Source organism: Portunus trituberculatus, chromosome 31 (genome assembly GCF_017591435.1).
Source record: "Portunus trituberculatus isolate SZX2019 chromosome 31, ASM1759143v1, whole genome shotgun sequence".
Lineage (NCBI taxonomy): Eukaryota > Metazoa > Arthropoda > Malacostraca > Decapoda > Portunidae > Portunus > Portunus trituberculatus.
Window position 1 is genome coordinate 19,924,221 of NC_059285.1, and position 26,397 is coordinate 19,950,617.

The 26,397-nt window shown below is 40.2% G+C and overlaps 1 protein-coding gene across 8 annotated transcripts; it reads left to right on the plus strand.

Moving 5' to 3' along the window:
* Window positions 1-26,397, plus strand: LOC123511297 (Fanconi anemia core complex-associated protein 24-like). Of its 8 annotated transcripts, none has more exons than XM_045267064.1 (9): window positions 10-778; window positions 2,107-2,241; window positions 2,811-2,925; window positions 4,137-4,211; window positions 4,340-4,460; window positions 6,189-6,243; window positions 6,611-6,890; window positions 9,173-9,254; window positions 26,053-26,397. In XM_045267064.1, the coding sequence occupies exons 3-7, from the start codon at window positions 2,811-2,813 to the stop codon at window positions 6,884-6,886; spliced, it is 642 nt and encodes a 213-aa protein (XP_045122999.1). In that variant the 5' UTR covers window positions 10-778; window positions 2,107-2,241; the 3' UTR covers window positions 6,887-6,890; window positions 9,173-9,254; window positions 26,053-26,397. The 8 variants fall into 8 exon arrangements, with proteins under 8 accessions (XP_045123004.1, XP_045123003.1, XP_045123001.1 ...); XM_045267063.1 differs by lacking the exon at window positions 10-778 and adding an exon at window positions 814-1,065; XM_045267068.1 differs by having other exon boundaries at window positions 9-1,065; window positions 2,107-2,925.

Here is a 26,397-nt window from a genome sequence, read left to right on the forward strand (position 1 = left end):
CATTTCGAGAACCCACCGACGATGAGTTCAGGCGTCATTTCGAGATTTAAAAGCACATTTATATGTACTGTACATGTCTACATCTATACATGCACATGTATATTCACATATGTACAGTACATGATCTTGTTCAGTCATACGTTAGACTCAAAAAGACAGCTTCCCACCTCTCACTCAAGTCCACCAAAGCTGGAAAACACTATTATCTCATTTGTATGTGTGATTTATCTCTAAATCTTCGTGGCACAGTATGCCACGACTATTGCGAGTCTTTTAAGGTCACATATATGGTAGGCAGCAACGAAACATGGACATACGACGGAAAATAAGGAGCGTAAATCGGGCGTTCCCATCCATGGTACAATAACGAGAGATTAGAAGTTATTGTACCATGTTCCCATCCATTTGCAAAGAGCGGTCGTGTCGGCAACGTTTTGGGTGTAAGGGGGTTAGTGGCAACAGCGTAATAGTAGCGCACTGGCTTCACTTTTGTGACGGCATGCCGCCTTCTGATATGCAACTCCCTTGGTTGATATCAAAGCAAAACTTGTCATCCAACAAAAAAAAAAAAAAAAAAAAAAAAAGGGGAAGAATATAATATAACCTCGGGGAGCAGAGAGAAGAGTCTGTGGTTGTCATATATTTCACCATCTACCGTAACACGATCAAAAGGGACGACTGCCTAAAAAGTGATACAAGGAGCAAGATAAAGACTAGAGAAAAACTCTTTAGTCTTTTTACCTTGACAAGCAAGAGGATTGGGAACTTGCAATTGTGGGTATGTTACTTTGTCATTAAGGCGGAAGTAATAAATTAATTTCCTCAGCAAAACATGACATTTTTTCAGGGCCCTAAATTTATTATGAATAGGGAAACGAAAACGAAAGGCGCGGGACGGTTTCTTGGGGACAGTGCCCGAAAGAGGATAATAAAATTAAACGCCCACTGACGATTGGACTTAACATTTAGTGAATTAGCCAAGCTGGAGTCACAGGCCAAGTTTGCCTCTTCCAGAAGTCTTCTCTGTAAATCTGTGTATGTAAAAGTTGGGTAACAATATTGAAGGTAAGAATAATATGGTTAAAACTGCAGAATAAGGCCCTGCTTCCTTTTGCCACCAGCCCTAGTTCCAGCGCTAACAAACTTGGGGACCTTTTAAGAGTGGAATTTTTTGGGTGGGGAAAGCTACAATAGACAAACATTTCAATAAGAATAGTCTAAGAGGTCATATTTGGCTAAATTGGAAGAAAATACTTAGAAATCAATAAAGTACTGACGAATTCTAACTGACCAACTAGACTTAACCTATCCTACCTTACCCTCCTCTACCCGTATCCTAGCCAAGTGTTAAGGCTCTCTCCCCCTGCCCCCTTTAATCCTCCTCTTATCAGTTACAAATCTATAATAGACTGATAAAGACTACTTGAATAGTACTCACGGTAAAACTAGAATTTGTAATTTCTCTATAATTAATCTATCTGTGGTTGTTAAGGATTGGGAAGTCCACCAGGTAAGAAGGTGAGAGGAAGGGTTTGAGGGGGAATGGAGGCCCCCATCCCTGCTAGGTTAGGTTAGGCTAGCTTAAGGATTATGGTTACTTAGTTTGTTAGATTTTATCATTATTTTAGGGATTTTTTTTTTTCAAATTTAGCCATAAATAGCCTCTTAGGCTTTTTTTAGACATGCAAAATTTGCTCTATTTTGGCTTTCACCATCCAAAAACCCTACTTTCCCCGCAGGTCCCCAAGGTTGTTGATGTTTGGGAGAGGGCTGGTGGCAAAAGGGAGGAAAGCCTTATTCTGCATTTTTACTGAAATATGGGTAACTTTCACCAATAACTGCTTCTTAAATGTTTCTTGCTGTCACTCTCAAGGACAAACAAGCTTGAGGACCAGATGGGACAGTAAGGGTTCAAGGTGAGGGAGGCCAAATTTAGGAAACCTTAAAAGTATGAAGAGAAAACACGTTTTGGAAAAAAAAAAATATATATTTGCCTTACTCTACCTTACATTTCTCCTGTGATCCTATCCTTGCTAATTAGGGCTTTGTCCTTTCCCATCATATCACCCATTACACTATCCTAACTTTTAAAAATTTATTTTGCAGCTAATGATGCATCATCCAGCTTTTTAGCAATTTACAAATTAAGTAATATGATTGATGAACTGGCACATCAGCAGAGTATGGCTCCATGTGGCCTCTGCTGGTCTTTGACTAGTATGGACCCAGGGGGCCCACCAAGTAAGAGAAGTAGTAAAATTGCAATGTAATACAATATATCTTATATTTTTTTCTCTTCTTTCCTGAATTAGCCTGGGGGAACTGGTAGGGAAATGGGTGAACCAAATTATGCCATTCATAAAAAAAAAAATTTAAGAATAAGGCATCAAAATTTGAAAATGGAAAGTTTCTAGACTAACCTAATCTTACCTGACCTAGCCTAATTACAGAGCATTGTCCCCACTGACACTTCTTAAAGAACATTGACCTAATAACTTACAGGAGGGCTTTGTCTTCCTTGGTAAGATTATCTGAGATGACTTTATTCAATGAAATAGTGCTCATATTATCATCATTATTAAAAGTTTCATAAAATCATAAAATCTGAGCCTTGTTAAGATGAGGCTTAGAACTCACTGCAGTATGGTTATACGAAATTTCTCCCTGTTAGACAGGAACCGGTCACCTTATTTCATATGTCAATACCCTGGACATAAGTGGCTCTACACACCTATTCCAACATTTAGTAGTGGATATAGCACTGATCTTTACATTATCTATCTTTTATTATTTTATTGTTCTTTTCCCAGATGATGAGCAGAGGTGTTGGAGGTTCACAAACACCCCTGGTGGTAGCCTCTCTCTGGCGAGACACCCAGTTGGCAACCCTCCTTAGACCTCTCATCCCACTCTCATACAGGGAAGGTGAGAGAGAGAGAGAGAGAGAGAGAGAGAGAGAGAGAGAGAGAGAGAGAGAGAGAGAGAGAGAGAGAGAGAGAGAGAGAGAGAGATGGCTTCTTACAGTTCATCATATCATGTTCGTTTGTTTTCTTATCAAGTGTGTCAGACTGCAATTTAAAAAAAGAGTTATGACTGAATAATTCCCTCATCTACTAAGCCTTTGTAAAGTCATGTCCAGACAATTAAGCTGTGCCTATGAGCACAACCAAGTAGTTTGCCCCATTGACTGGCTCCCTGGAATTACTCACTAGAATACTGGTAAAGTGCTTGTGTTGCTAGTTATGTGAAAGCACTGCACACAGTTGCCTGGTTATGACTGGCCATATTGACACTGTGTGGACAATGTTACAGTTGTGCCTACAGACTTAGCCTGTTTGTGGGCAGTGCCCATCAAGCTGTGCTCAGTTGTGTGGACATGCCTTTAGATTTGGTCTGCTAAAGGTGATTCATGTATTCATTTGTGTCATATATGGTAAAAATTGTGATATTTCACCTAATTATACTTGTATGTATTTTAGTGAGGATTAACATTAGAATTTCAGAACTTAGCAACTTATTACCTTTACTTTCAACAAACTGTAGGGAAAATCATGGAGTCTTTCATGATTCCAGAGATGGATTGATAAGTCTTGTATATTATAACTGGAAAAAAAAACAAAAACATCCATGAGAAGACAATGATAGGTCAGCAAAAATTCTACAGTAGTATTAAAAAAGAAACTTATGAAAACATTGAGTGGCAGATAAGAAAGATTCACTTCAACAAATTTGAAAACAACAACCATGAGAACACTACTAACTATTTGTGGCCATAATGAAAGAACATAGCATTAAAGAACATAAGCCTTTTATTCTGTTCCAACTCTCTAATGCAAGAGTTATCTAGTACTCTCAATCATTCATTCCTATCTCTGGTAAACTCTGAAACTCCCTGCCTACTTCTGTATTTCCAACTTCATATGACTTGACTTCGTTTAAGAGGGAGGCTTCAAAACATTTACCCCTTTCTTCTGGCTAACTATTGGACCTGCAAGGGGACTGGCTACTAAATGGGCCTTTTGTGTTGCCCTTGGCCAGCTTTCCCCTCTTACATAAAAAAAAAAATAAATAAATAAATAATTAGCAACTTTCATCACAAGCACCTTTCTTTTCAACCCTCCTCTCCTCCTCCCCAGATCTTGGAGAGGCAGACTTCCTTGTCTCCAAAAATGCTGCTGTCATCTTCATCGCTGAGGCTGATATAATTTCAGGTAAGCATGAGGGCTGATGTTGAGTGCTGCTAAGACAGCACACAGCAAGAGTAGGTCACTGATTTGTGGATGTACTTGTCTTTATTCTGGGATGCAGTTACAATTTATGACCCTCCTCTTTGTCACAGGAGGGGGGTTCCGCAGGCGGGCGGTCAAGTTCCGGCAGAGCAGCAGTATCACTGCCAAAAGGAGAGTGGTGGTTCTACAGAAAACTCCCCTTACGGCACAGCACTTCAGTAATGTGCAGAAGTATGTGTGTGTGTGTGTATTTACCTAGTTGTATTTACTTAGTTGTATTGTACAGGGTTTGAGCTGGGCTCATAGTGTCCTGTCTCCATATCTCCATTTATATAGTTTTTCTTTAAAGTTATGCACACTATGTGCTGCAACAATTTCCTTATCCAATGCATTCCATTTTTCCACCATTCTGTGTGGAAAACTGTATTTTCCAACATCCTTCACACACTGCCTCATCCTAATCTTCTTTTCATGTCCTCTTGTCCTTCCATCTTCTTCTGCCAACAGCACCAGGTCTTCTTTGTCTATTTTTTGAATATCATTTACTATCTTATACATTGTTATTAGGTCCCCACGTTCTCTTCTATCCTGTAAGGTTGGCAGTCCCATTTCCTTCAGTCGTTCTTCATATGTGAGGTCCTTTAATTCTGGCACCATCTTTGTAGCAATCTTCTGTATCCTTTCCAGTTTTCTTATATCTTTTTTAGAGCTCGGAGACCATACCACTGTTGCATATTCCAGCCTTGGGCTTATCATGCTTGTGATGATTTTTTTCATCATATCTTTATCCATGTAATGAAATGCCACTCTTATATTAGTCAACATCTTATATGATAGTCCAAATATCTTGTTTATGTGTTTATCAGGGCTCAGATTTTCTTGTATGATCACTCCAAGATCTTTTTCCTCTTTTGTCTTCAATATTTGCTCTTGTCCCATTAAATAGTTCCATACTGGTCTTCTCTTATTCTTTCCTAGTTCCATTTTGTGACATTTGTGTGTGTGTGTGTGTGTGTGTGTGTGTGTGTGTGTGTGTGTGTGTGTGTAATTCACCACGGTCGCTTGCTGGTCACCCAGCCAGTCTTCCCCATTACAGAGCGAGCTCAGAGCTCATAGACCGATCTTCGGGTAGGACTCAGACCACAACACACACTCGACACACTGGGAAAGCGAGTCCACAGCCCCTTGAGTTACATCCCGTACCTATTTACTGCTAGGTGAACAGGGGCTACACATTAAGAGGCTTGCCCATTTGCCTCGCCGCTTCCCGGGACTCGAACCCGGCCCTCTCAATTGTGAGTCAAGCGTGCTAACTACTACACTACGCGGTGTGTAATTCACTGTTTGATCTGCTGCAGTCTCTGATGAGACAGCCAGACGTTACCCTACGGAACGAGCTCAGAGCTCATTATTTCCGATCTTGGGATAGGCCTGAGACCAGGCACACACCACACACCGGGACAACAAGGTCACAACTCCTCGATTTACATCCCGCACCTACTCACTGCTACACGTGAAAGGAGACACACCCAAATATCTCCACCTGGCCGGGGAATTGAACCCCGGTCATCTGGCTTGTGAAGCCAGCGCTCTAACCACTGAGCTACCGGGCCATGTGTGTGTGTGTGTGTGTGTGTGTGTGTGTGTGTGTGTGTGTGTGTGTGTGTGTGTGTGTGTTTTTACATAATTGTATCTAGTTGTAACATACAGGAAAAGAACTATACTTATGCTTTGCTGTCTTTATGTCTATGTATGTTCTGTAACTAAAAAGATTATCTCTCTTCACCAGGGGCTGACTGGGCTAAGAGAGTGAATCACATATCACATGTTTATGACTGCATGGTGATCCGTCTGAGTCACCCTATGTGAAATTGCTAGCCTGGTACATAGATAGATAGATAGATACTAAATAGATAGATAGATGTTCTGTAACAAGAGCTTAATTCCTCTTCACCTCAGATTCATCAGTATCGACCTTGGCCTGCCCATTGTCCCTGTCCAGTCCCTGCAGGAGGTGGGTGTCTGGGTGTCCTGTGTGGAGGCTATTGTGTTTTTGTGTTGCATAATCTTTTTGTGTCCTAGAGGCACGACAATCAAGCCATATTTAAAAAAAAATCCCTTTGTAAATTAGGATTCTTCACTACATCACCATCATCTAAAACCACCACCACCCATTAAGCCACTGAACTGAACTTTAAAAATCTTTCAAAATTTTAGATTCTCCACCACAACCACCATTATTGTGGGAAGCCACTGCACTCTATAAAACTCTATTAATCAAGATTCCCCTTCACTGTTATCAGTAATATTATCTCCAGCCATTGAATCCAACAAAAACTCAAGATCCCAGTGCCTGGACTCCCAAACATTCCTTTCCACAGACTGCACAGCTGCTGGTGCGGATGGTGGCCAGTGAGACCAAGATTCGGTGCAACCCTTTATGCAAGCAGCCGCAGAAGGCAGGGAACCAGGACCAACAATTGCTGCAATCCCTTACTTCTGTGGTGCCCTGTCTGGGGATGCAGCGGGCCCGGGCACTGCTGGCACGCTTTGGCACTCTGCAGGATCTGGCGCAGGCTCCCCGCACTGCCATGGAGGAGGTGGTGGGCAGGGCTGCTGCAGCCTCTGTGCATGAGTTCCTCAATGGCAGGGCATAGCTAGGTGTGTTTCTTGGTTATTGCATGTTCTTAGAGGAATGAATTTTAAAGGCTTAAGAGATGACAAGTAAGGTTCTCAAGGGTGTTTTTCCCAGATGATTGATGGTATAGACTCATCGAGTTCTACCTCTTAACTGATGGTTTACTCAGTGAGTTTTCTGTCTTTATTTTTTGAGTAAAATACATACACATTAACCTGTAACTGACAGTGATCGTTTGTGTAAACACACCCCTTGCTGTTTTGAGGTATGGTGATTGTTCAAGTAAACAGCATTTTTCTCGCTTGTCATTTCAAATCAGACATGGATGATTCCTCTCTAAATGATTGTCTTGTCATATGGCAACACTACTCAGTGAGCCCTTCACTACACACCAGACCTCATTTCCCTACTATTGAGGTGACATCTGGCAGCTCCCAAGAACATCTCAGGAAGAAAGACTGCTGCAGTTGAGATGATGGATGAGGGTGCTGATATTGATGATCTATGAGTGATTTAGAGGACACTGATGATAGTGAGCAGAATATTGATTCTGAAGAAAGTGAAGAGAGTACTTCTGGTGAAGACGACAAAGATGAATTCATGAGGGTGGTGGCTACTGGTCACTGCCCGTGATGGAGGGGTATGTCACTTGTTGTCACACCACCAGCTGATCAAGAAAATATCCAATAGAGTAAAGTGAACTCTCGGTGTTCATATTTTTTACTTTGCTGATGCCTCATGGCAGAATAGCTGTAAGATATGATATCTGGAAAAAGAGTGATATCTTATTCACACCAGTCTGTGTGAAGTATATGGTAAGAGACAGATACACTAACATGCTCAGACTTTTTCACTTTGCAAGTAATATGAATGATAATTCATTGTGGAAAAGCAGACCAGTGCTACAACATCTGTTAAACAAATTCAAGATTTTTTTCAGGCTCTTTCAGAAAACAGTTGTTAATGAATCCTTGATGCTGTTCAAGGAAAAATTGAAATTCAGACAGTATATACCTTCAAAGCAGCATTACTTTGGCCTAAAATGTATGTGCTGTGTGACTGTGAAACTGGCATTGTTCTAAATATATGCTTTCATACTAGCACTGACATAATTTGTGTGACAAAAAACATCCTCTTGGACTCTGGCTCAACAATGGAGAAATTGATGAAAAATGGGGGCCGCTGTGGTACAGTGGAACCATGTTTGCTTTGGGGTCCACAGGGTCTTCAAGCGCACGAGTTCGAATCCTGTCCACGGTCCGAGTATAGGTTGGGCTTCCTCACTTGGGGCAACGGTTTCCTAGTGGGTGGGCTTTGAAATATGAGGTACCCCAAAAAGTACCCCTTTAGCCCATAAATTCTCGCGAAAAGCCCACATGGTATAAATAAAAAAAAAAAAAAAAAAAAATCTAGACAGAGGTCATATCTTGTACACAGATAATTGGTGTGAGTCTGGCCCTGGTCATGTATTTATTCACATGAGCACAACACTTGGGCATGGTTAAGCTTAATAGGAAAAACACCCCAAAAATTGAAGCAACAAAAAATGGTGATGTAATCAGATGCAAAACAAATGATATGGCTGCAATAAAGTGGCATGATAAAAGAAGGGAACATCTGCTCTCTACTGTTCACACTGGCAAGATGTTGAACACTAAAAGAAATTCATTGGCAAACAAAAAAGCAAATATCCAAACTTGATAGTGTCACAGATTACAACACAAACATGAGATTGACAGATAGAACTGACATGCAGTTGAGTTCATCAGACACCCTGAGAAAAGAATGACAAGTGGTACTAGAAAATTTTCTTTCAGTTAATAGATACCTGCATGTTGAATGCATATAACATGTATATGACCAAACTCCATGGCATTTAGGAAAAATGCAATAAAAGAATTGCTGGAGAGGTTTGGTACACAATTGGCTATGCATTCATGCACAGGTAAACAAAGGCACGTCACAAGAATCAGTGGAGCGCTTGAATGCTCAAGGAACAGTGGTACATTACCCAGCTCAAGTTCTTGCACCACCAGGAAAGCCACACAAGAATGGATGATGTGATTGCATAGTTTGCAAGACAACAGTGAATACAGAGAAAAAAAGATGGCATGACATGGGGCAATACTTTTCTCATGACTCCATGTACCAGTTATAATGTAACTTTATCTATCTTGAGTTTGACTATATAATAGTACTTGAATATTTATTCTATATATAATTATTATGGGCACAGTTAAATGTAGTTGGTGATGATTGTAAGCTTAAGGCATTCTATTTTAATTTCTCCCTTTCATCTTATCAGTGACGGATCAGGGAGTTTTGGGTTTCATTGACTGCCTCCCTTTTGCTGCCTCTTAGAATTCACCATACGGCATTTCAATATGGTGAGTGAAAGTGCTTGGATTATATTTAATGAATAATGTTATGTATAATGTTTTTACTTATTTTTTGTATGTAATCATGTTTATGTGTGTGTGTGTGTGTGTGTGTATTTACCTATTTGTATTTACCTATTTGTGTATTACAGGGCCTGAGTTAAGCTCTCTGTGTCCTGTCTCCTTGTCCATTCCTGTCATATCTCTCTTTCATCTGATTGACACACACCGCGTCAACGACATCACTGCTCAGTTTATTCCACTTATCAATGCTACGATGCGGGAAACTGTATTTTCTCACATCATTTAGACAGATGTCTTTTATTAGCTTTTTTCCATGTCCTCGGAGATGATTACTTGTGGTCACCTTTATAAACTCTCTGTCCAATATGTCAATCTTGTTCACCAATTTATACATAGTTCTCATGTCTCCTCTTGTTCTTCTCTCTTCTAATGTGGTCAGTCCCAGCTTCCTCAGTCTTTCCTCATAGTCTAACTCCCTGAGTCCTGGAACCATCCTTGTTGCCAGCCTCTGTACCCTTTCCACCTTCTTCACATTTTTCTTCATATGCGGTGACCAGACACAAGCTGCATATTCTAACTGGGGTCTTATTAAGGTACATAATATCTTCTTCATCATTCCTTCATCTAGGTAGTGGAACGCAAGGCCAATATTTTGAAGCATGTTATATGTTTTCCCAAAAATCTTGTTAATGTGTTTCTCTGGTGACATGGTGTTTTGCACGGTTACTCCTAAGTCTTTCTCCTCATTGGTCTCTTTAATTTTCTCATCACCCAGCCTGTAATCCCAGTTTGGTCTGTATCTTCTTCTTCCCATTTTCATAACATGGGTCTTGTCTATATTAAATTCCATCTGCCACTCCTTACTCCACTCATATATTTTATCAAGATCTTCCTGTAACTTGTTATAATCTTCCACATTCCTTACTCTCCTCATAATTTTAGTATCGTCCGCAAACATGTTCATGTAACTGTCAATTCCTACTGGCATATCATTAACATAAATCAAAAACATGATGGGACCAAGCACTGACCCTTGTGGAACTCCACTGGTTACCTTCTTCCACTCGGACTTCCTTCCTCTCACCACTGTTCTCATTTCTCTTCCCATTAAGTAATTTTCCATCCATTTTGCTAGTTTATCATTTACTCCTCCAATCTTCTTTAGTTTCCACATCAGTCTATTGTGTGGTACTTTATCAAAGGCCTTTCTCAAGTCCAGGTAGATAGCATCCACCCATCTCTCTCTATGTTGTAGTATGTCAGTCACTCTTGAATAAAAACATAATAAATTGGATACACGATCTTCCTTTTCTGAAACCAAACTGCCTTTCACTCAGAATGTTTTCACTTTCTAGATACTCACTCCACTTAGCTTTAATTACTTCTTCACATACCTTGCACAATATACTAGTCAACAATACTGGTCTATAATTTAGCAGTTCCATTCTACTACCATTCTTATATATAGGCACAATGTCAGCTCTTTTCCACTCTTTCGGGACTAATCCTGTTCGTATGGAGGTTTCCACAATATCAAATACGGGGTTCAACAATTGATCCTTACATTCATCTAGCAACCTCCCAGATATGCCATCAGGCCCCATTGATTTATTAATATCCAAATTGCTTATAATTTTCCTTACATCTTCCTTAATAACCATGATGTCCTGCATTTGCCTTATTTCCGTAGGTCTTCCTCCCATAAAATGCTCCTCCTTTGTAAACACTTTGCAAAAGTTGTCGTTCAATATTTCAGCTATATCTCTAGCATCCTCATATACTTCTTCCCCATTTTTTACCTTTTCTATTGCCTCCCTTATATTTACTTTTCCATTTATGAATTTGTAAAACATTTTTGGGTCACTATCACAGTTTTCAACCACCCTCTGTTCATATTCCTTTTGTGCTGTTCTCCTTACTTCAACATATCTATTCCTTGCTGTTTTGTAAACTCTTGATAATACATCACTGTTTTTCTTAAGTTTCTTCCATGCCTTTTCTTTGTTCTTTTTTGCTTCTTCACAATTTCTATTAAACCACTGTTTATTATTTAAAGTGCTCTTTCTGTAATATAGCACAAACTTTTTCACAGCAGAGTTATACAAATCCATAAATTTATCGTATTTCAATTGCATATCCCTTAACTGGTATACCACGGACCAGTCAATTTCATTGAAGAACTCCCTTATATGGTTATAATTTGCCCTAATATAATTGAATTTTTCCTCCCTGCATTCCACAATCTTATTTGTGCTTAATTCCGTATCCAGCTCAAAGCTTAGGACATCATGATCGCTTCTCCCCAAGGGACATTTATGTTCAATTTCCTCTTTTAGAGAGATTCCCCTGGTAAATACCAAATCCAACCTTGCTGCAACATCTTGTCCCCTGCACCTTGTTGGTGATCTCACCCACTGTGTCATCAAGTTATTTGTTGCTACATTTAACAATTCCTCTGCCCACTCACCACCGTTCACTACTGTAGTCTTCCCACACTATTTCTTTACAATTAAAGTCCCGACTATCATCACTCTATCCTTTCTGATGAGTTCTTGCTTCATTCTGTCTAGAGTATTTCTCATCACCATTTGGTATTGTTCATATTCCCAAGCACTGGTTCTGGGTGGTATGTATACTGTTATAATATTAATGTCCTTTTTACCATCTGTTATAAGCATACTTATCACTTCTTCATTTCTCTTACTATAGTTCACCTCCTTCACTATCAGATCTTCCTTAGTAAGAACCATTATACCACCACCTCCTTTATTTTTTCTATCATTTCTCCATACTTTGTAGTGTTTTACAACAAACCAATCTAGCTTTATTTTGGGCCTTAGCTTTGTTTCCACTACACACATTATGTCCGGTTCATTATTTCTTAGGTAATCCATACATTCTATCCTCTTAGACAGAAATCCATCTATATTCATGTAAGTCACTTGTATTCCATTCCTAGTCTCTTTCTTCCATGTAATGTCTATTCCGTCTGTTTTATACACCACTTCTTTAGCCTCCCATTTCTCATCCTCCAAAAAACTTGGTCTTTTCCTCCTCTGTTCTTTTGTCATTCCTCTCTCTCATTTCAGTTACAAGCTCTTTCATTTTCATTCGCTCATCCTGTGACATATTTCTTTTTATGTAAATTGTTTTGGTTTCTTCAGAGTCCTTAAGTTTCCAAGCCCTCCTCAACAAGGCCTCAGCTGCCATCTGAGACTTTAATTTCAATTTTAATGGTCTATTCTTGCCTTCCTCAAAAGCTCCCAATCTCACACTTTCTTCTACCTCAGCATATAGGTCCTCTTCCTCCACAGAGATCTTATTCAGTAAAGACTTAATCCTGTCATTTTCCTTATTTCTCCTATCCTGCCAGTTTCTGTTAGCTTCCTCCCTCAATCCTGTTATGATCACACATTTTTTCTTTTCAGCAATATCTCTCACCACATACTCATTTTCCTTTAGTGCCTTTACCATTTCACTCTGCGTAATCACTTTATTTTCCTCTTCCTGCTTTTTCACTATCTCCCTAAAGGACCTTTGTACCTCCTGATGTTCATGGTTCACTTCTTTCATCCTGGCATCAATTAGATTAAGGCATTCCTCCTTCCTCAAGACCCTTTGGATATTTTCATCTCTATTTCTAGGAGTTTAGCCTTCATCTCTTCACATTGTTTCCTTAGTTGTTGGTTTTCCTTCTCCATCTCGACTTTTTCCTTCAAAAGCTCTTTATTCGCTATCGTTAACAAATAGATCTCTTTTTTTAACGAATCATTCTCTGCTATAACTCTATCCAGTTTTTCTTGTATGGACAAAATATTTAGGAACTTATTTTCCAGTGCCTGGATTCTTGCATACATATCTAATTTCTCCAGTCCTCTTGGAGTAGTTATAAAACCTTCAAAATCCTTGGGTTGCCTATGAGTAGCTGCCATGTTTGTTATCGTCAGCTGATTACGGCCAAAACAATCACCGCCCACACTCTCCTCTCAGGGACCACTCTCCATATCCCTCACTTTCAACACTATGCGACAGTAGGACATCAACAGGACACTAACTCAGAGGTACCCGGGCCCTGTAATACCATAGGTATTTTCATTTCTTCCCGTCTGCAGCTGGAGACAGGCCGTCTCTCCTCAGCTCAGCGTGTGTGTGTGTGTGAGAGAGAGAGAGAGAGAGAGAGAGAGAGAGAGAGAGAGAGAGAGAGAGAGAGAGAGAGAGAGAGAGAGAGAGAGAGAGAGAGAGAGAGAGCTTGTCTACACACACACACACACACACACACACACACACACACACACACACACACACACACACACACACACACATAGTGTGCATAGTTTTAAAGAAAAATTGGATAAGTGTAGATATGGACACGGGGCCACACGAGCATAAAGCCCAGGCCCTGTAAAACTACAACTAGGTAAATACACACACACACACACACACACACACACACACACACACACACACACACACACACACACACACACACACACACACACACACACACACAGGGAAATGGCAGAGGCTATGAATGGATGCTTTCGGAAGGTATTCACAAAGGAGACTGCTTTTGACAAGCCACTGGTAATGGAACAGAAAGGGATTATGAAGGAGTTTCAAGTAACTGTGGAGGAGATCAAGAATATGATGGGGAGTCTAGAAGTGAGAAAAGCTGTGGGACCTGATGGGGTATCAGGATGGATTTTAAGAGAATGCAGGGAGCAACTGGCAGAAAAAGTTTGTGAAGTAATTGATGCCTCATTAAGGGAAGGTGTAGTGCCCCAAGACTGGAAAAGAGCTAACATTGTCCCAATTTATAAATCAGGTAACAAGAGAGACCCATTGAACTATAGACCAGTGTCACTTACAAGTGTGGTAGCTAAGATGTGTGAGAGGGTGGTGAAGAATAGATGGACAGACTTCTTGGAGAAAAATAACATACTTTGTGAGTGTCAATTTGGTTTTAGAAAAGGGCGTTCATGCACGACAAACCTGATATGTTACTATTCGAGGGTGATAGATGTAATACAGGAAAGAGATGGTTGGGCTGATGGAATATATCTGGATTTAAAAAAGGCCTTTGATAAGGTACCACACCGGAGACTGATCTGGAAACTTGAAATGGTAGGAGGAGTGCATGGCAGTTTACTAAAATGGATGGAAGACTTTTTGGTAGGAAGAACAATAATTAAGGACAGACCATCAGAATGGGGCTTGGTGGAGAGTGGAGTCCCACAGGGATCAGTGTTGGCACCAGTAATGTTTGTGGTCTACATAAATGACATGGTGGATGGGGTGTCCAGTTATGTGAGCCTATTTGCAGACGATGCAAAATTGTTAAGAAAAGTGAGATGTGACAAAGATTGCGAACTACTCCAGGAAGACTTGGACAGAATATGGAAATGGAGCTGTACATGGCAAATGGAGTTCAACACGACAAAATGCAAGAAATTAGAGTTTGGCAAGAGTGAAAGAAGAATCAGGAGTATGTACAAGATAGGAAATGAAGACATAAAACCAGTCATGAAGAAAAGACCTTGGGGTGACAATTACCAATGACCTATCGCCAGAGAGACATATAAACAAAATAATTGGAGAAGTATTGAACTTATTGAGGAACATAAGAGTGGCGTTCAGATATTTAGATGAAGAAATGATGAAGAAAATAATTACTGCAATGATAAGACCAAGGCTTGAATATGCAACAATACAGTGGGCTTCGAACTTAAAGAAACACATAAGGAAACTAGAGAAAGTACAGAGGGCTGCAACAAAAATGATGCCTGACTTAAGAGATTTGACTTATGAAGACAGACTGAACAGAATGCAACTTCCGACCCTGGAAAACAGAAGAGAAAGGGGAGACCTGATAGCAATATACAGAGTGATGATTGGCATGAAAAAATGGATAGGGAAGATCTGTGTATGTGGAATGAAAGAGTGTCGAGAGGGCATGGGAAAAACTAAAATGGCCACTTATAGGAGAGATGTGAAAAATATAGCTTCCTCATAGAAGGGTGGAAGCATGGAATAGTTTAGACGTGGAAGTGGTCAACGCAAGGAATATTCATGATTTTAAGAAAAAGCTGGACATTAGTAGATATGGAGACGGGACAGTACGAGCATAGCTCCTTTCCCGTATGTTACAATTAGGTAAATACAATTAGGTAAATACACACACACACACACACACACACACACACTTTGTCACCGGAGAAACACATTAACAGGATTTTTTGGAAAACATACAACATGTTTCAAAATATTGGCCTTGCATTCCACTACCTAGATGAAGGAATGATGAAGAAGATATTTTGTACCTTAATAAGACCCCAATTAGAATATGCAGCTTGTGTCTGGTCACCGCATATGAAGAAAAATGTGAAGAAAGTAGAAAGGGTACAGAGGCTGGCAACAAGGATGGTACCAGGACTCAGGGAGTTAGACTATGAGGAAAGACTGAAGAAGCTGGGGCTGACCACATTAGAAGAGAGAAGAACAAGAGGAGACATGATAACTATGTATAAATTGGTGAACAAGATTGACATACTGGACAGAGAGTTGATAAAGATGACTACAAGTAATCATCTCCGAGGACATGGAAAAAAGCTAATAAAACACATCTGTCTAAATGACGTGAGAAAAAACAGTTTCCCACATCGTAGCATTGATAAGTGGAATAAACTGAGCAGTGATGTCATTGACGCGGTGTGTGTCAATCAGATGAAAGAGAGATATGACAGGAATGGACAAGGAGACAGGACACAGAGAGCTTAGCTCGGGCCCTGTAATACACAAATAGGTAAAAACAAATAGGTAAATACACACACACACACACACATTCATGGACCAATTAAGAATATAGAGACATGATAAATGACACAATAAGGAGTCTTACGAGAATCATTAAAGAAAGGAGAAAAGTTATATTAGTAGGAGATTTCAACTGTAAGGAGGTGGACTGGGAAAATTATGAAAGTGGTATGGGGGGGAAGAAGCCTGGGGAGATAGATTCCTGAATCTAATGCTGGATAATATGATGGTCTAAAGAGTAAAGGAAAACACAAGATTCAGAGGAAATGATGAGCCGGCGAGATTGGACCTAGTTTTTACAAGGGATGTACAAATGAATGATGATATAAGTGCCCATTGGGAAAGAGTGACCATGTAATATTAGAAATGGATATAGAAGAGGGAAAGGAAGATAGAGACAAATCAAACAAAGGAGACCGATTAAATTACAGAAAGGCTGATATTGAGAACCTCAAGAGCTATTTTAAAAACATAAACTGGGAGGAGATGGAAAACTCAGAGACGGTGCAAGAGAAGTATAACTTATTTTTGGAAATGTACAAAACAGGAGTCAGGGAATATGTTCCGAAATATAGACCTAAAGAAGAAGGAAAGAAAGATTGGTTTAATGCAAGGTGTGCTAGGGCAAAGAAGAAAAGAGATGGAGCATGGATAAGGTGGAGGAGAAACATAAATCCAGAAAATAAGGAAAACTTCAAAACAGCAAGAAATGAATGTGCTAAGGTGAGAAAGGAAGAAGAAAGGAACTATGAAAAGGACATTTTCGAAAAATGTAAGGAACAACCAAAATTGTTCTACAGATTCATAAATGGAAAAATAAGGCAAAAAGAAACAATAGAAAGGTTAAAAATAGAGAACGGGATGGTGGAAGACCCAGAAAGTATGGCAGAACTGTTAAATAGTAAATTTCAGGAGGTCTTTACTAAGGAATCCAAATTTAAAAGACCACAGGGTAATAGAGAGACTGTCCATATGAAAGAGATTAAAGTAACCAAGCTTGAAATAAAAAGAATTGATGATGGAATTAGATGAAGAGAAGGCAATGGGACTGGATGAAGTCTCAGGCAGAATATTAAAAGAATGTAGAGAAGAACTAGCAAGTCCTATATACAACATCATAAAATGCTCAATAGAAAATGGAACAGTACCAGTAGAATGGAAAAGAGCTGAGGTGGTTCCCATATATGAGTGGAAGGAAGGAAGAACCTTTAAATTACAGACCCATATCACTAACTAGTGTAATATGTAAAGTGTGTGAAAGAGTAATAAAGAAACAATGGATTGAGTTCCTTGAAGACAACAAATTATTATCAAATAGCCAATTTGGTTTTAGAAAAGGTCGGTCATGTGTAACAAATTTATTGAGTTTCTACTCTAGAATAGTTGATAGAGTACAAGAGAGAGAGGAAAGGATTGACTGTATTTGTTTAGATTTAAAAAAGGCTTTTGATAAAGTGCCACATAAAAGATTACTATGGAAGTTAGAGGAGAAGGGTGGCTTAAAAGGAAGCATATTGAGATGGATGGAAAATTACTTGAGAGGGAGAGAAATAAGGACAGTAGTTAAAGATATTAAGTCCAAGTGGAGAGCAGTAGACAGCGGAGTGCCTCAGGGGTCAGTATTGGCGCCAATACTTTTTCTCATATATATAAACGACATGCCAGAGGGAGTGAACAGCTACATAAATCTGTTTGCGGACAATGCGAAACTGTGCAGAATCTTAAAACAAAAAGAGGATTGTGAAATACTGCAGGAAGACTTAAACAAGATCTGGAAATGGAGTAAAAAAGGGGAGATAGAATTCAATGTGGACAAAAGCCATGTCATGGAAATGGGAAAAAGTGAAAGACGACCAGTGGGAATCTATAAGATGGGGAGATGGAGTAGAACTAGAAAAAGTAAAAAAGGAAAAGGATTTGGGAGTGATGATGGAAGAAAATAATCAACCAGTAAGCCATATTGATAGAATTTTCAGAGAGACATATAATTTGCTAAGGAATATTGGAATAGCATTTCACTACACGGACAAAGAAATGATGAAGAAATTGATAAGTACTATAATAAGATCCAGATTGAATATGCAGGAGTAGTGTGGACACCCCATAAAAAGGAACACGTAAGAAAGCTAGAGAGACTACAAAAAATGGCTACAAGAATGGTTCCAGAATTTGAAGGGATGACATATGAGGAGAGACTAAAGGCTTTGGATTTACCAACACTGGAACAGAGAAGGGAGAGAGGGGATCTGATACAAGTTTATAAATTGATCAACGGAATGGACCAAGTGGATAATGAGAAACTGATCCTGAGAGAAGAATATTACATTCGAAGCACAAGATTGCATAGTAAAAAGCTGAGGAAGGGAAGATGTCTAAGAGATATTAAAAGATATAGTTTCCCGCAAAGATGTGTTGAGACGTGGAACAGCTTGAGTGAAAAAGTGGTGTTAGCAACGAGTGTGCATAGTTTTCAAGAAAAATTGGATAAGTATAGATATGGAGACAGGGCCACACGAGCGTAAAGCCCAGGCCCTGTAAAACTACAACTAGGTAAATACTAGGTAAATACACACACACACACACACACACACACACACACACACACACACACACACACACACACACACACACACACACACACACACACTCAGTGGTTAGAGCGCTGGCTTCACAAGCCAGATGACCGTTCGATTGGCCTGGAGATATTTGGGTGTGTCTCCTTTCACGTGTAGCTCCTGTTCACCTAGCAGTGAGTAGGTACGGGATGTAAATCGAGGAGTTGTGACCTTGTTGTCCCGGTGTGTGGTGTGTGCCTGGTCTCAGACCTATCCCAAGATCGGAAATAATGAGCTCTGAGCTCGTTCCGTAGGGTAACGTCTGGCTGTCTCATCAGAGACTGCAGCAGATCAAGCAGTGAATTACACACACACACACTCTCCAAGAGGACTGGAGAAATTAGATATGGATGCAAGAATTCAGGCATTAGAAAGTAAGTTCCTATACATTTTATCCATAGAAGAAAAACTGGATAGAGTCATAGTGGAGAATGATTCCTTCAAAAAAGAGATCTATTTGCTAACAATAGAGAACAAAGAGCTATTGAGGGAAAAAGTAGAAATGGAGAAAGAAAACCAACAACTAAGGAAACAATGTGAAGAGATGAAGGCTAAACTCCTAGAAATGGAGATGAAAATATCCGAAGGGGACTTGAGGAAGGAGGGATGCCTTAACCTAATTGATGCCAGGATGAAAGAAGTGAACCATGAACATCAGGAGGTACAAAGGTCCTTTAAGGAGATAGTGAAAAAGCAGGAAGAGGAAAATAAAGTGATTATGCAGAGTGCAATGGTAAAGGCACTAAAGGAAAATGAGTATGTGGTGAGAGATATTGCTGAAAAGAAAAAATGCGTGATCATAATAGGATTGAGGGAGGAAACTAACAGGAACTGGCAGGATAGGAGGGATAAGGAAAATGACAGGATTAAGTCTTTACTGAATAAGATCTCAGTAGAGGAAGAATGCCTATATGCTGAGGTAGAAGAAAGTGTGAGACTAGGAGCTTTTGAGGAAGGCAAGAATAGACCATTAAAATTGAAATTAAAGTCTCAGGTGGCTGCTGAGGCCTTGCTGAGGAGGGCTTCGAAACTTAAGGACTCTAAGGAAACCAAAACAATTTACATAAGAAGAAATATGTCACAGGATGAACAAATGAAAATGAAAGAGCTTGTAACTGAAGTGAGAGAGAGGAATGATGAAAGAACAGAGGAGGAAACGACCAAGTTTTTTTGGAGGATGAGAAATGGGAGGCTAAAGAAGTGGTGGATAAAACAGACGGAATAGACATTAAATGGAAGAAAGAGACTAGGAATGGAATACAAGTGACTTACATGAATATAGATGGATTTCTGTCTAAGAGGCTAGAATGTATGGATTACCTAAGAAATAATGAACCGGACATAATGTGTGTAGTGGAAACAAAGCTAAGGCCCGAAATAAAGCTAGATTGGTTTGTTGTAAAACACTACAAAGTATGGAGAAATGATAGAAAAAATAAAGGAGGTGGTGGTATAATGGTTTTTACTAAGGAAGATCTGATAGTGAAGGAGGTGAACTATAGTAAGAGAAATGAGGAAGTGATAAGTATGCTTATAACAGATGGTAAAAAGGACATTAATATTATAACAGTATACATACCACCCAGAACCAGTGCTTGGGAATATGAACAGTATCAAATGGTGATGAGAAACACTCTAGACAGAATGAAGCAAGAACTCATCAGAAAGGATAGAGTGATGATAGTCGGGGACTTTAATTGTAAAGAAATAGTGTGGGAGGACTATGAAGTGGTGAACGGTGGTGAGTGGGCAGAGGAATTGTTAAATGTAGCAACAAATAACTTGATGACACAGTGGGTGAGATCACCAACAAGGTGCAGGGGACAAGATGTTGCAGCAAGGTTGGATTTGGTATTTACCAGGGGCATCTCTCTAAAAGAGGAAATTGAACATGAATGTCCCTTGGGGAAAAGTGATCATGATGTCCTAAGCTTTGAGCTGTATATGGAATTAAGCACAAATAAGATTGTGGAACACAGGGAGGAAAAATTAAATTATATTAAGGCAAATTATAAACATATAAGGGAGTTCTTTAATGAAATTGACTGGTCTGTGGTATACCAGGAAAGGGATATGCAATTGAAATACGATAAATTTATGGATTTATATAACTCTGCTGTGAAAAAGTTTGTGCCATATCACAGAAAGAGGACTTTAAATAATAAACAGTGGTTTAATAGAAATTGTGAAGAAGCAAAAAAGAACAAAGAAAAGGCATGGAAGAAACTTAAGAAAAACAGTGATGTATTATCAAGAGAAGTTTACAAAACAGCAAGGAATAGATATGTTGAAGTAAGGAGAACAGCACAAAAGGAATATGAACAGAGGGTGGTGGAAAACTGTGATAGTGACCCTAAAATGTTTTACAAATTCATAAATGGAAAACTAAATATAAGGGAGGCAATAGAAAAGGTAAAAAATGGAGAAGTATATGAGGATGCTAGAGATATAGCTGAAATATTGAACGACAACTTTTGGAAAGTGTTTACAAAGGAGGAGCATTTTATGGAGAAAGCCTACGGAAATAAAGCAAATGCAGGACATCATGGTTACTAAGGAAGATGTAAGGAAAATTATAAGCAATTTGGATATTAATAAATCAATGGGGCCTGATGGCATATCTGGGAGGTTGCTAAAAGAATGTAAGGATCAATTGTTGAACCCCGTATTTGATATTGTGGAAACCTCCATATGAACAGGAATAGTCCCGAAAGAGTGGAAAAGAGCTGACATTGTGCCTATATATAAGAATGGTAGTAGAATGGAACCGCTAAATTATAGACCAGTATCGTTGACTAGTATATTGTGCAAGGTATGTGAAGAAGTAATTAAAGCTAAGTGGAGTGAGTATCTAGAAAGTGAAAACATTCTGAGTGAAAGGCAGTTTGGTTTCAGAAAAGGAAGATCGTGTATCCAATTTATTATGTTTATATTCAAGAGTGACTGACATACTACAACATAGATGGGTGGATGCTATCTACCTGGACTTGAGAAAGGCCTTTGATAAAGTACCACACAATAGACTGATGTGGAAACTAAAGAAGATTGGAGGAGTAAACGATAAACTAGCAAAATGGATGGAAAATTACTTAGTGGGAAGAGAAATGAGAACAGTGGTGAGAGGAAGGAAGTCCGAACGGAAGAAGGTAACCAGTGGAGTTCCACAAGGGTCAGTGCTTGGTCCCATCATGTTTTTGATTTATGTTAATGATATGACAGTAGGAATTGACAGTTACATGAACATGTTTGTGGACAATACTAAAATTATGAGGAGAGTAAAGAATGTGGAAGATTGTAACAATTTACAGGAATATCTTGATAAAATATATGAGTGTAGTAAAGAGTGGCAGATGGAATTTAATATAGACAAGACCCATGTTATGAAAATGGGAAGAAGTAGATACAGACTAAACAGGGATTACAGGCTGGGTGATGAGAAAATTATAGAGACCAATGAGGAGAAAGACTTAGGAGTAACCGTGCAAAACACTTTGTCACCGGAGAAACACATTAGCAGAATATTTGGGAAAACATATAACATGCTTCAAAATATTGGCCTTGCATTCCACTACCTAGATGAAGGAATGATGAAGAAGATATTATGTACCTAAATAGGACCCCAGTTAGAATATGCAGCTTGTGTCTGGTCACCGCATATGAAGAAAAATGTGAAGAAGGTGGAAAGGGTACAGAGGCTGGCAACAAGGATGGTACCAGGACTCAGGAAGTTAGACTATGAGGAAAGACTGAGGAAACTGGGGCTGACCACATTAGAAGAGGAGACATTTTTTATTTATTTTTTTATTTATTTTTTATTTATTTATTTTTTTTTACGTAGGGAAGAGGGCCTGCCAAGGGCAAAAAAAAAAGAAAGTTAGAAAAAAGCTCACTTGAGCGCTGGCTCTCCAAAGAGTAGAAAAAGTGCCAAAACCGTCAGCCAGAATTAGGGGAGCAAATGCCTCGATACCTCTCTCTTAAAAGAAGACAAGTTGTAGGAATTTGGAAATACAGATGCAGGGAGGGAGTTCCAGAGTTTACCAGTGAAAGGGATGAATGATTGAGCGTACTGGTTAACTCTTGCATTAGAGAGTTGGACAGAATAGGGATGAGAGGAAGAAGAAAGCCTTGTGCAGCGTGGCTGCAGGAGGAGGGGAGGCTTGCAGTTAGCAAGATCAGTAAAACAGTTACCATGAAAATAGCGATAAAATATAGAAAGGGATGCAACATTTCAGCGGTGAGAAAGAGAGTGAAGACAGTTAGTCAGAGGAGGGGAGTTGATGAGACGAAGAGCTTTCGATTCCATCCTATCAAGCAAAGCTGTGTGACTGGAACCTCCCCAAACATGCGAAGAGTACTCCATACAGGGACGGATAAGGCCCTTATACAGGGTAAGCAGTTGGAGGGGCGAGAAAAACTGGCGGAGACGCCTCAGAACACCTAACTTCATAGAAGCTGTTTTAGCAAGAGATGAGATGTGAAGTTTCCAGTTAAGATTATGAGCAAAGGACAGACCGAGGATATTCATTGTGGAAGAGGAAGACATTTGAGTGTCATTGAAGAAGAAGGGATAGTTGTCTGGAAGGTTGTGTCGAGGTGAAAGATGGAGGAATTGAGTTTTTGAGGCATTGAAAACTACTAGATTTTCTCTGCCCCAATCGGAAATTTTAGAAAGATCGGAAGTCAGGCGTTCCATGGCGTCCCCGCGTGATCTGTTAATTTCCTGAAGGGTTGGACGTCTCTGAAAGAACGTGGAAAGATGTAGGGTGGTATCATCAGCGTAGGAGTGGATAGGGCAAGAAGTTTGGTTAAGAAGGTCATTAATGAATAATAAAAAGAGAGTGGGTGACAGGACAGAATCCTGAGGAACACCACTATTAATAGGTTTAGGAGAAGAACAGTAGCCGTCTACCACAGCAGCAATAGAGCAGTCGGAAAGGAAACATGAGATAAAGTTGCAGAGAGAAGGATAGAAGCCGTAAGAGGGCAGTTTTGAGATCAAAGCTTTATGCCAGACTCTATCAAAAGCTTTTGATATGTCTAACGCAACAGCAAAAGTTTCACTGAAATCTTTAAAAGAGGATGACCAAGACTCAGTAAGGAAAGCCAGAAGATCACCAGTAGAGCGACCTTGACGGAAGCCATACTGGCGATCCGACAGAAGATTGTGAATTGACAGATGTTTGAGAATCTTCCTATTCAGGATAGATTAAAAAACTTTAGACAAGCAAGAGATTAAAGCTATAGGACGGTAGTTTGAGGGGTTAGAACGGTCACCCTTTTTAGGAACAGGCTGAATGTAGGCGAACTTCCAGCAGGAAGGAAAGGTAGAAGTTGATAGACAAAGTTGGAAGAGTTTGGCCAGGCAAGGTGCAAGCACAGAAGCACAGTTTTTTTGAGAACAATAGGATGGACCCCATCAGGTCTATAAGCCTTCCGAGTGTTTAGGCCAGCAAGGGTATGGAAAACATCATTACGAAAAATGATAACATGATAACTATGTATAAATTGGTGAACAAGATTGACATATTGGACAGAAAGTTGATAAAGGTGACCACAAGTAATCATCTCCGGGGACATGGAAAAAAATTAATAAAAGACATCTATCTAAATGACGTGAGAAAATACAGTTTCCCGCATCGTAGTATTGATAAGTGGAATAATCTGAGCAGTGATGTCGTTGACGCGGTGTGTGTCAATCAGATGAAAGAGAGATATGACAGGAATGGACAAGGAGACAGGACACAGAGAGCTTAACTCAGGCCCTGTAATACACAAATAGGTAAATACAAATAGGTAAATACACACACACACACACACACACACACACACACACACACACACACACACACACACACACACACACACACACACACACACACACACACACACACACACACACACACACACACACACACACACACACACACACACACACACACACACACACACCACGTAGTGTAGTGGTTAGCACGCTCGACTCACAATTGAGAGGGCCGCGTTCGAGTCCCGGGAGCGGCGAGGCAAATTGGCAAGCCTCTTAATGTGTGGCCCCTGTTCACCTGGCAGTAAATAGGTACGGGATGTGACTCGAGGGGTTGTGGACTCGCTTTCCTGCTGTGTGGAGTGTGTTGTGGTCTCAGTCCTACCCTAAGATTGGTCTATGAGCTCTGAGCTTGCTCCGTAATTGGGAAGACTGGCTGGGTGACCAGCAGGCGACCGAGGTGAATTACACACACACACACACACACCGCGTAGTGTAGTGGTTAGCATGCTCGGCTCAGAATTGAGAGGGTCCAGGTTCAAGTCCCGGGCACGGTGAGGCAAATGTGAATAGGGGCCGCCATGGTACAGTGGAACCATGCGTGCTTTGGGATCCGAGGGGTCTCCAAGCGCACGGGTTCGAATCCTGTCCATGGTCTGAGTGTAGGTTGGGCTTTCTCACTCGGGGTAACGGTTTCCTAGCAAGTGGGCTTTGAGATAGGAGGTACCTAAAAAGTATCCCCTTTAGCCCATAAATTCCTGTGAAAAGCCCACATGGTATAAAAAAAAAAAAAAAAATGGGCAACCCTCTTAATGTGTAGCCCCTGTTCACCTAGCAGTAAAATAGGTATGGGATGTAACTGGAGGGATTGTGGCCTCGCTTTCCCAGTGTGTGGAGCATGTTGTGGTCTCAGTCCTACCCGAAGATCGGTCTATGAGCTCTGAGGTCGCTCCATAGTGGGGAAGGCTGGTAGGGTGACCAGCAGGCTACCGTGGTAAATTACACACTCAAACACACACACACACACACACACACACACACACACACACACACACACACACACACACACACACACACACACACACACACACACACACACACACACAGAAGACCGGGGTTCGATTCCTCGGCTGGGTGGAGATATTTGTGTGTGTTTCCTTTCACGTGTAGCTCCTGTTCACCTAGCAGTGAGTAGGTACGGGATGTAAATCGAGGAGTTGTGACCTTGTTGTCCTGGTGTGTGGTGTGTGCCTGGTCTCAGGCTTATCCGAAGATCGGAAATAATGAGCTCTGAGCTCGTTCCGTAGGGTAACGTCTGGCTGTCTCGTCAGAGACTGCAGCAGATCAAACAGTGAAACACACTCTCTCTTTCTCTTAGGTTACAGAACAGTGTGTAGGGTTTTGTGGAAGTGTAAAATACTAGGTTAGATTTTCAAAGAATTGAAGAGAGACAGGAGAAGGGAAGCAACTGGACAAGAGGCAAGCTTAGTGGTGGATTTAGAGCATATTTTATTTTTATTCCCAATAGGTAGATTGCTATAACAATCGTTACATTTGTCTCTTTCATAATGATTTTCATTTTTCCTCCCTCCAGAATTCCTGCCAGACTTCACTGGGGGGAGTCTTCAGTGGAGGGACCTTCAATGGAAGCAGCTTCATCATCGAAGTCTGGTGTATGCTGTTTGACACATTGCCCTGAACAATGTGTCTGAGAGTGTTTGTGGACATAATGTGGGTACTGTGACACATGGACTGTGACTGAACAATGAACTGCCTGCCTGAATCCTTGACCGGTTGGCAGAAATTGACTCCCCACGTAGAGTTTTCAAATTATTGCACTTGCCATTTTTGTATTTGTAATAACAGTTATGATAAGTACAAAAAAAAGATAATGATAAGATTATAATATCTAGTTGTAATAAAAATTCAGACAAGAGAA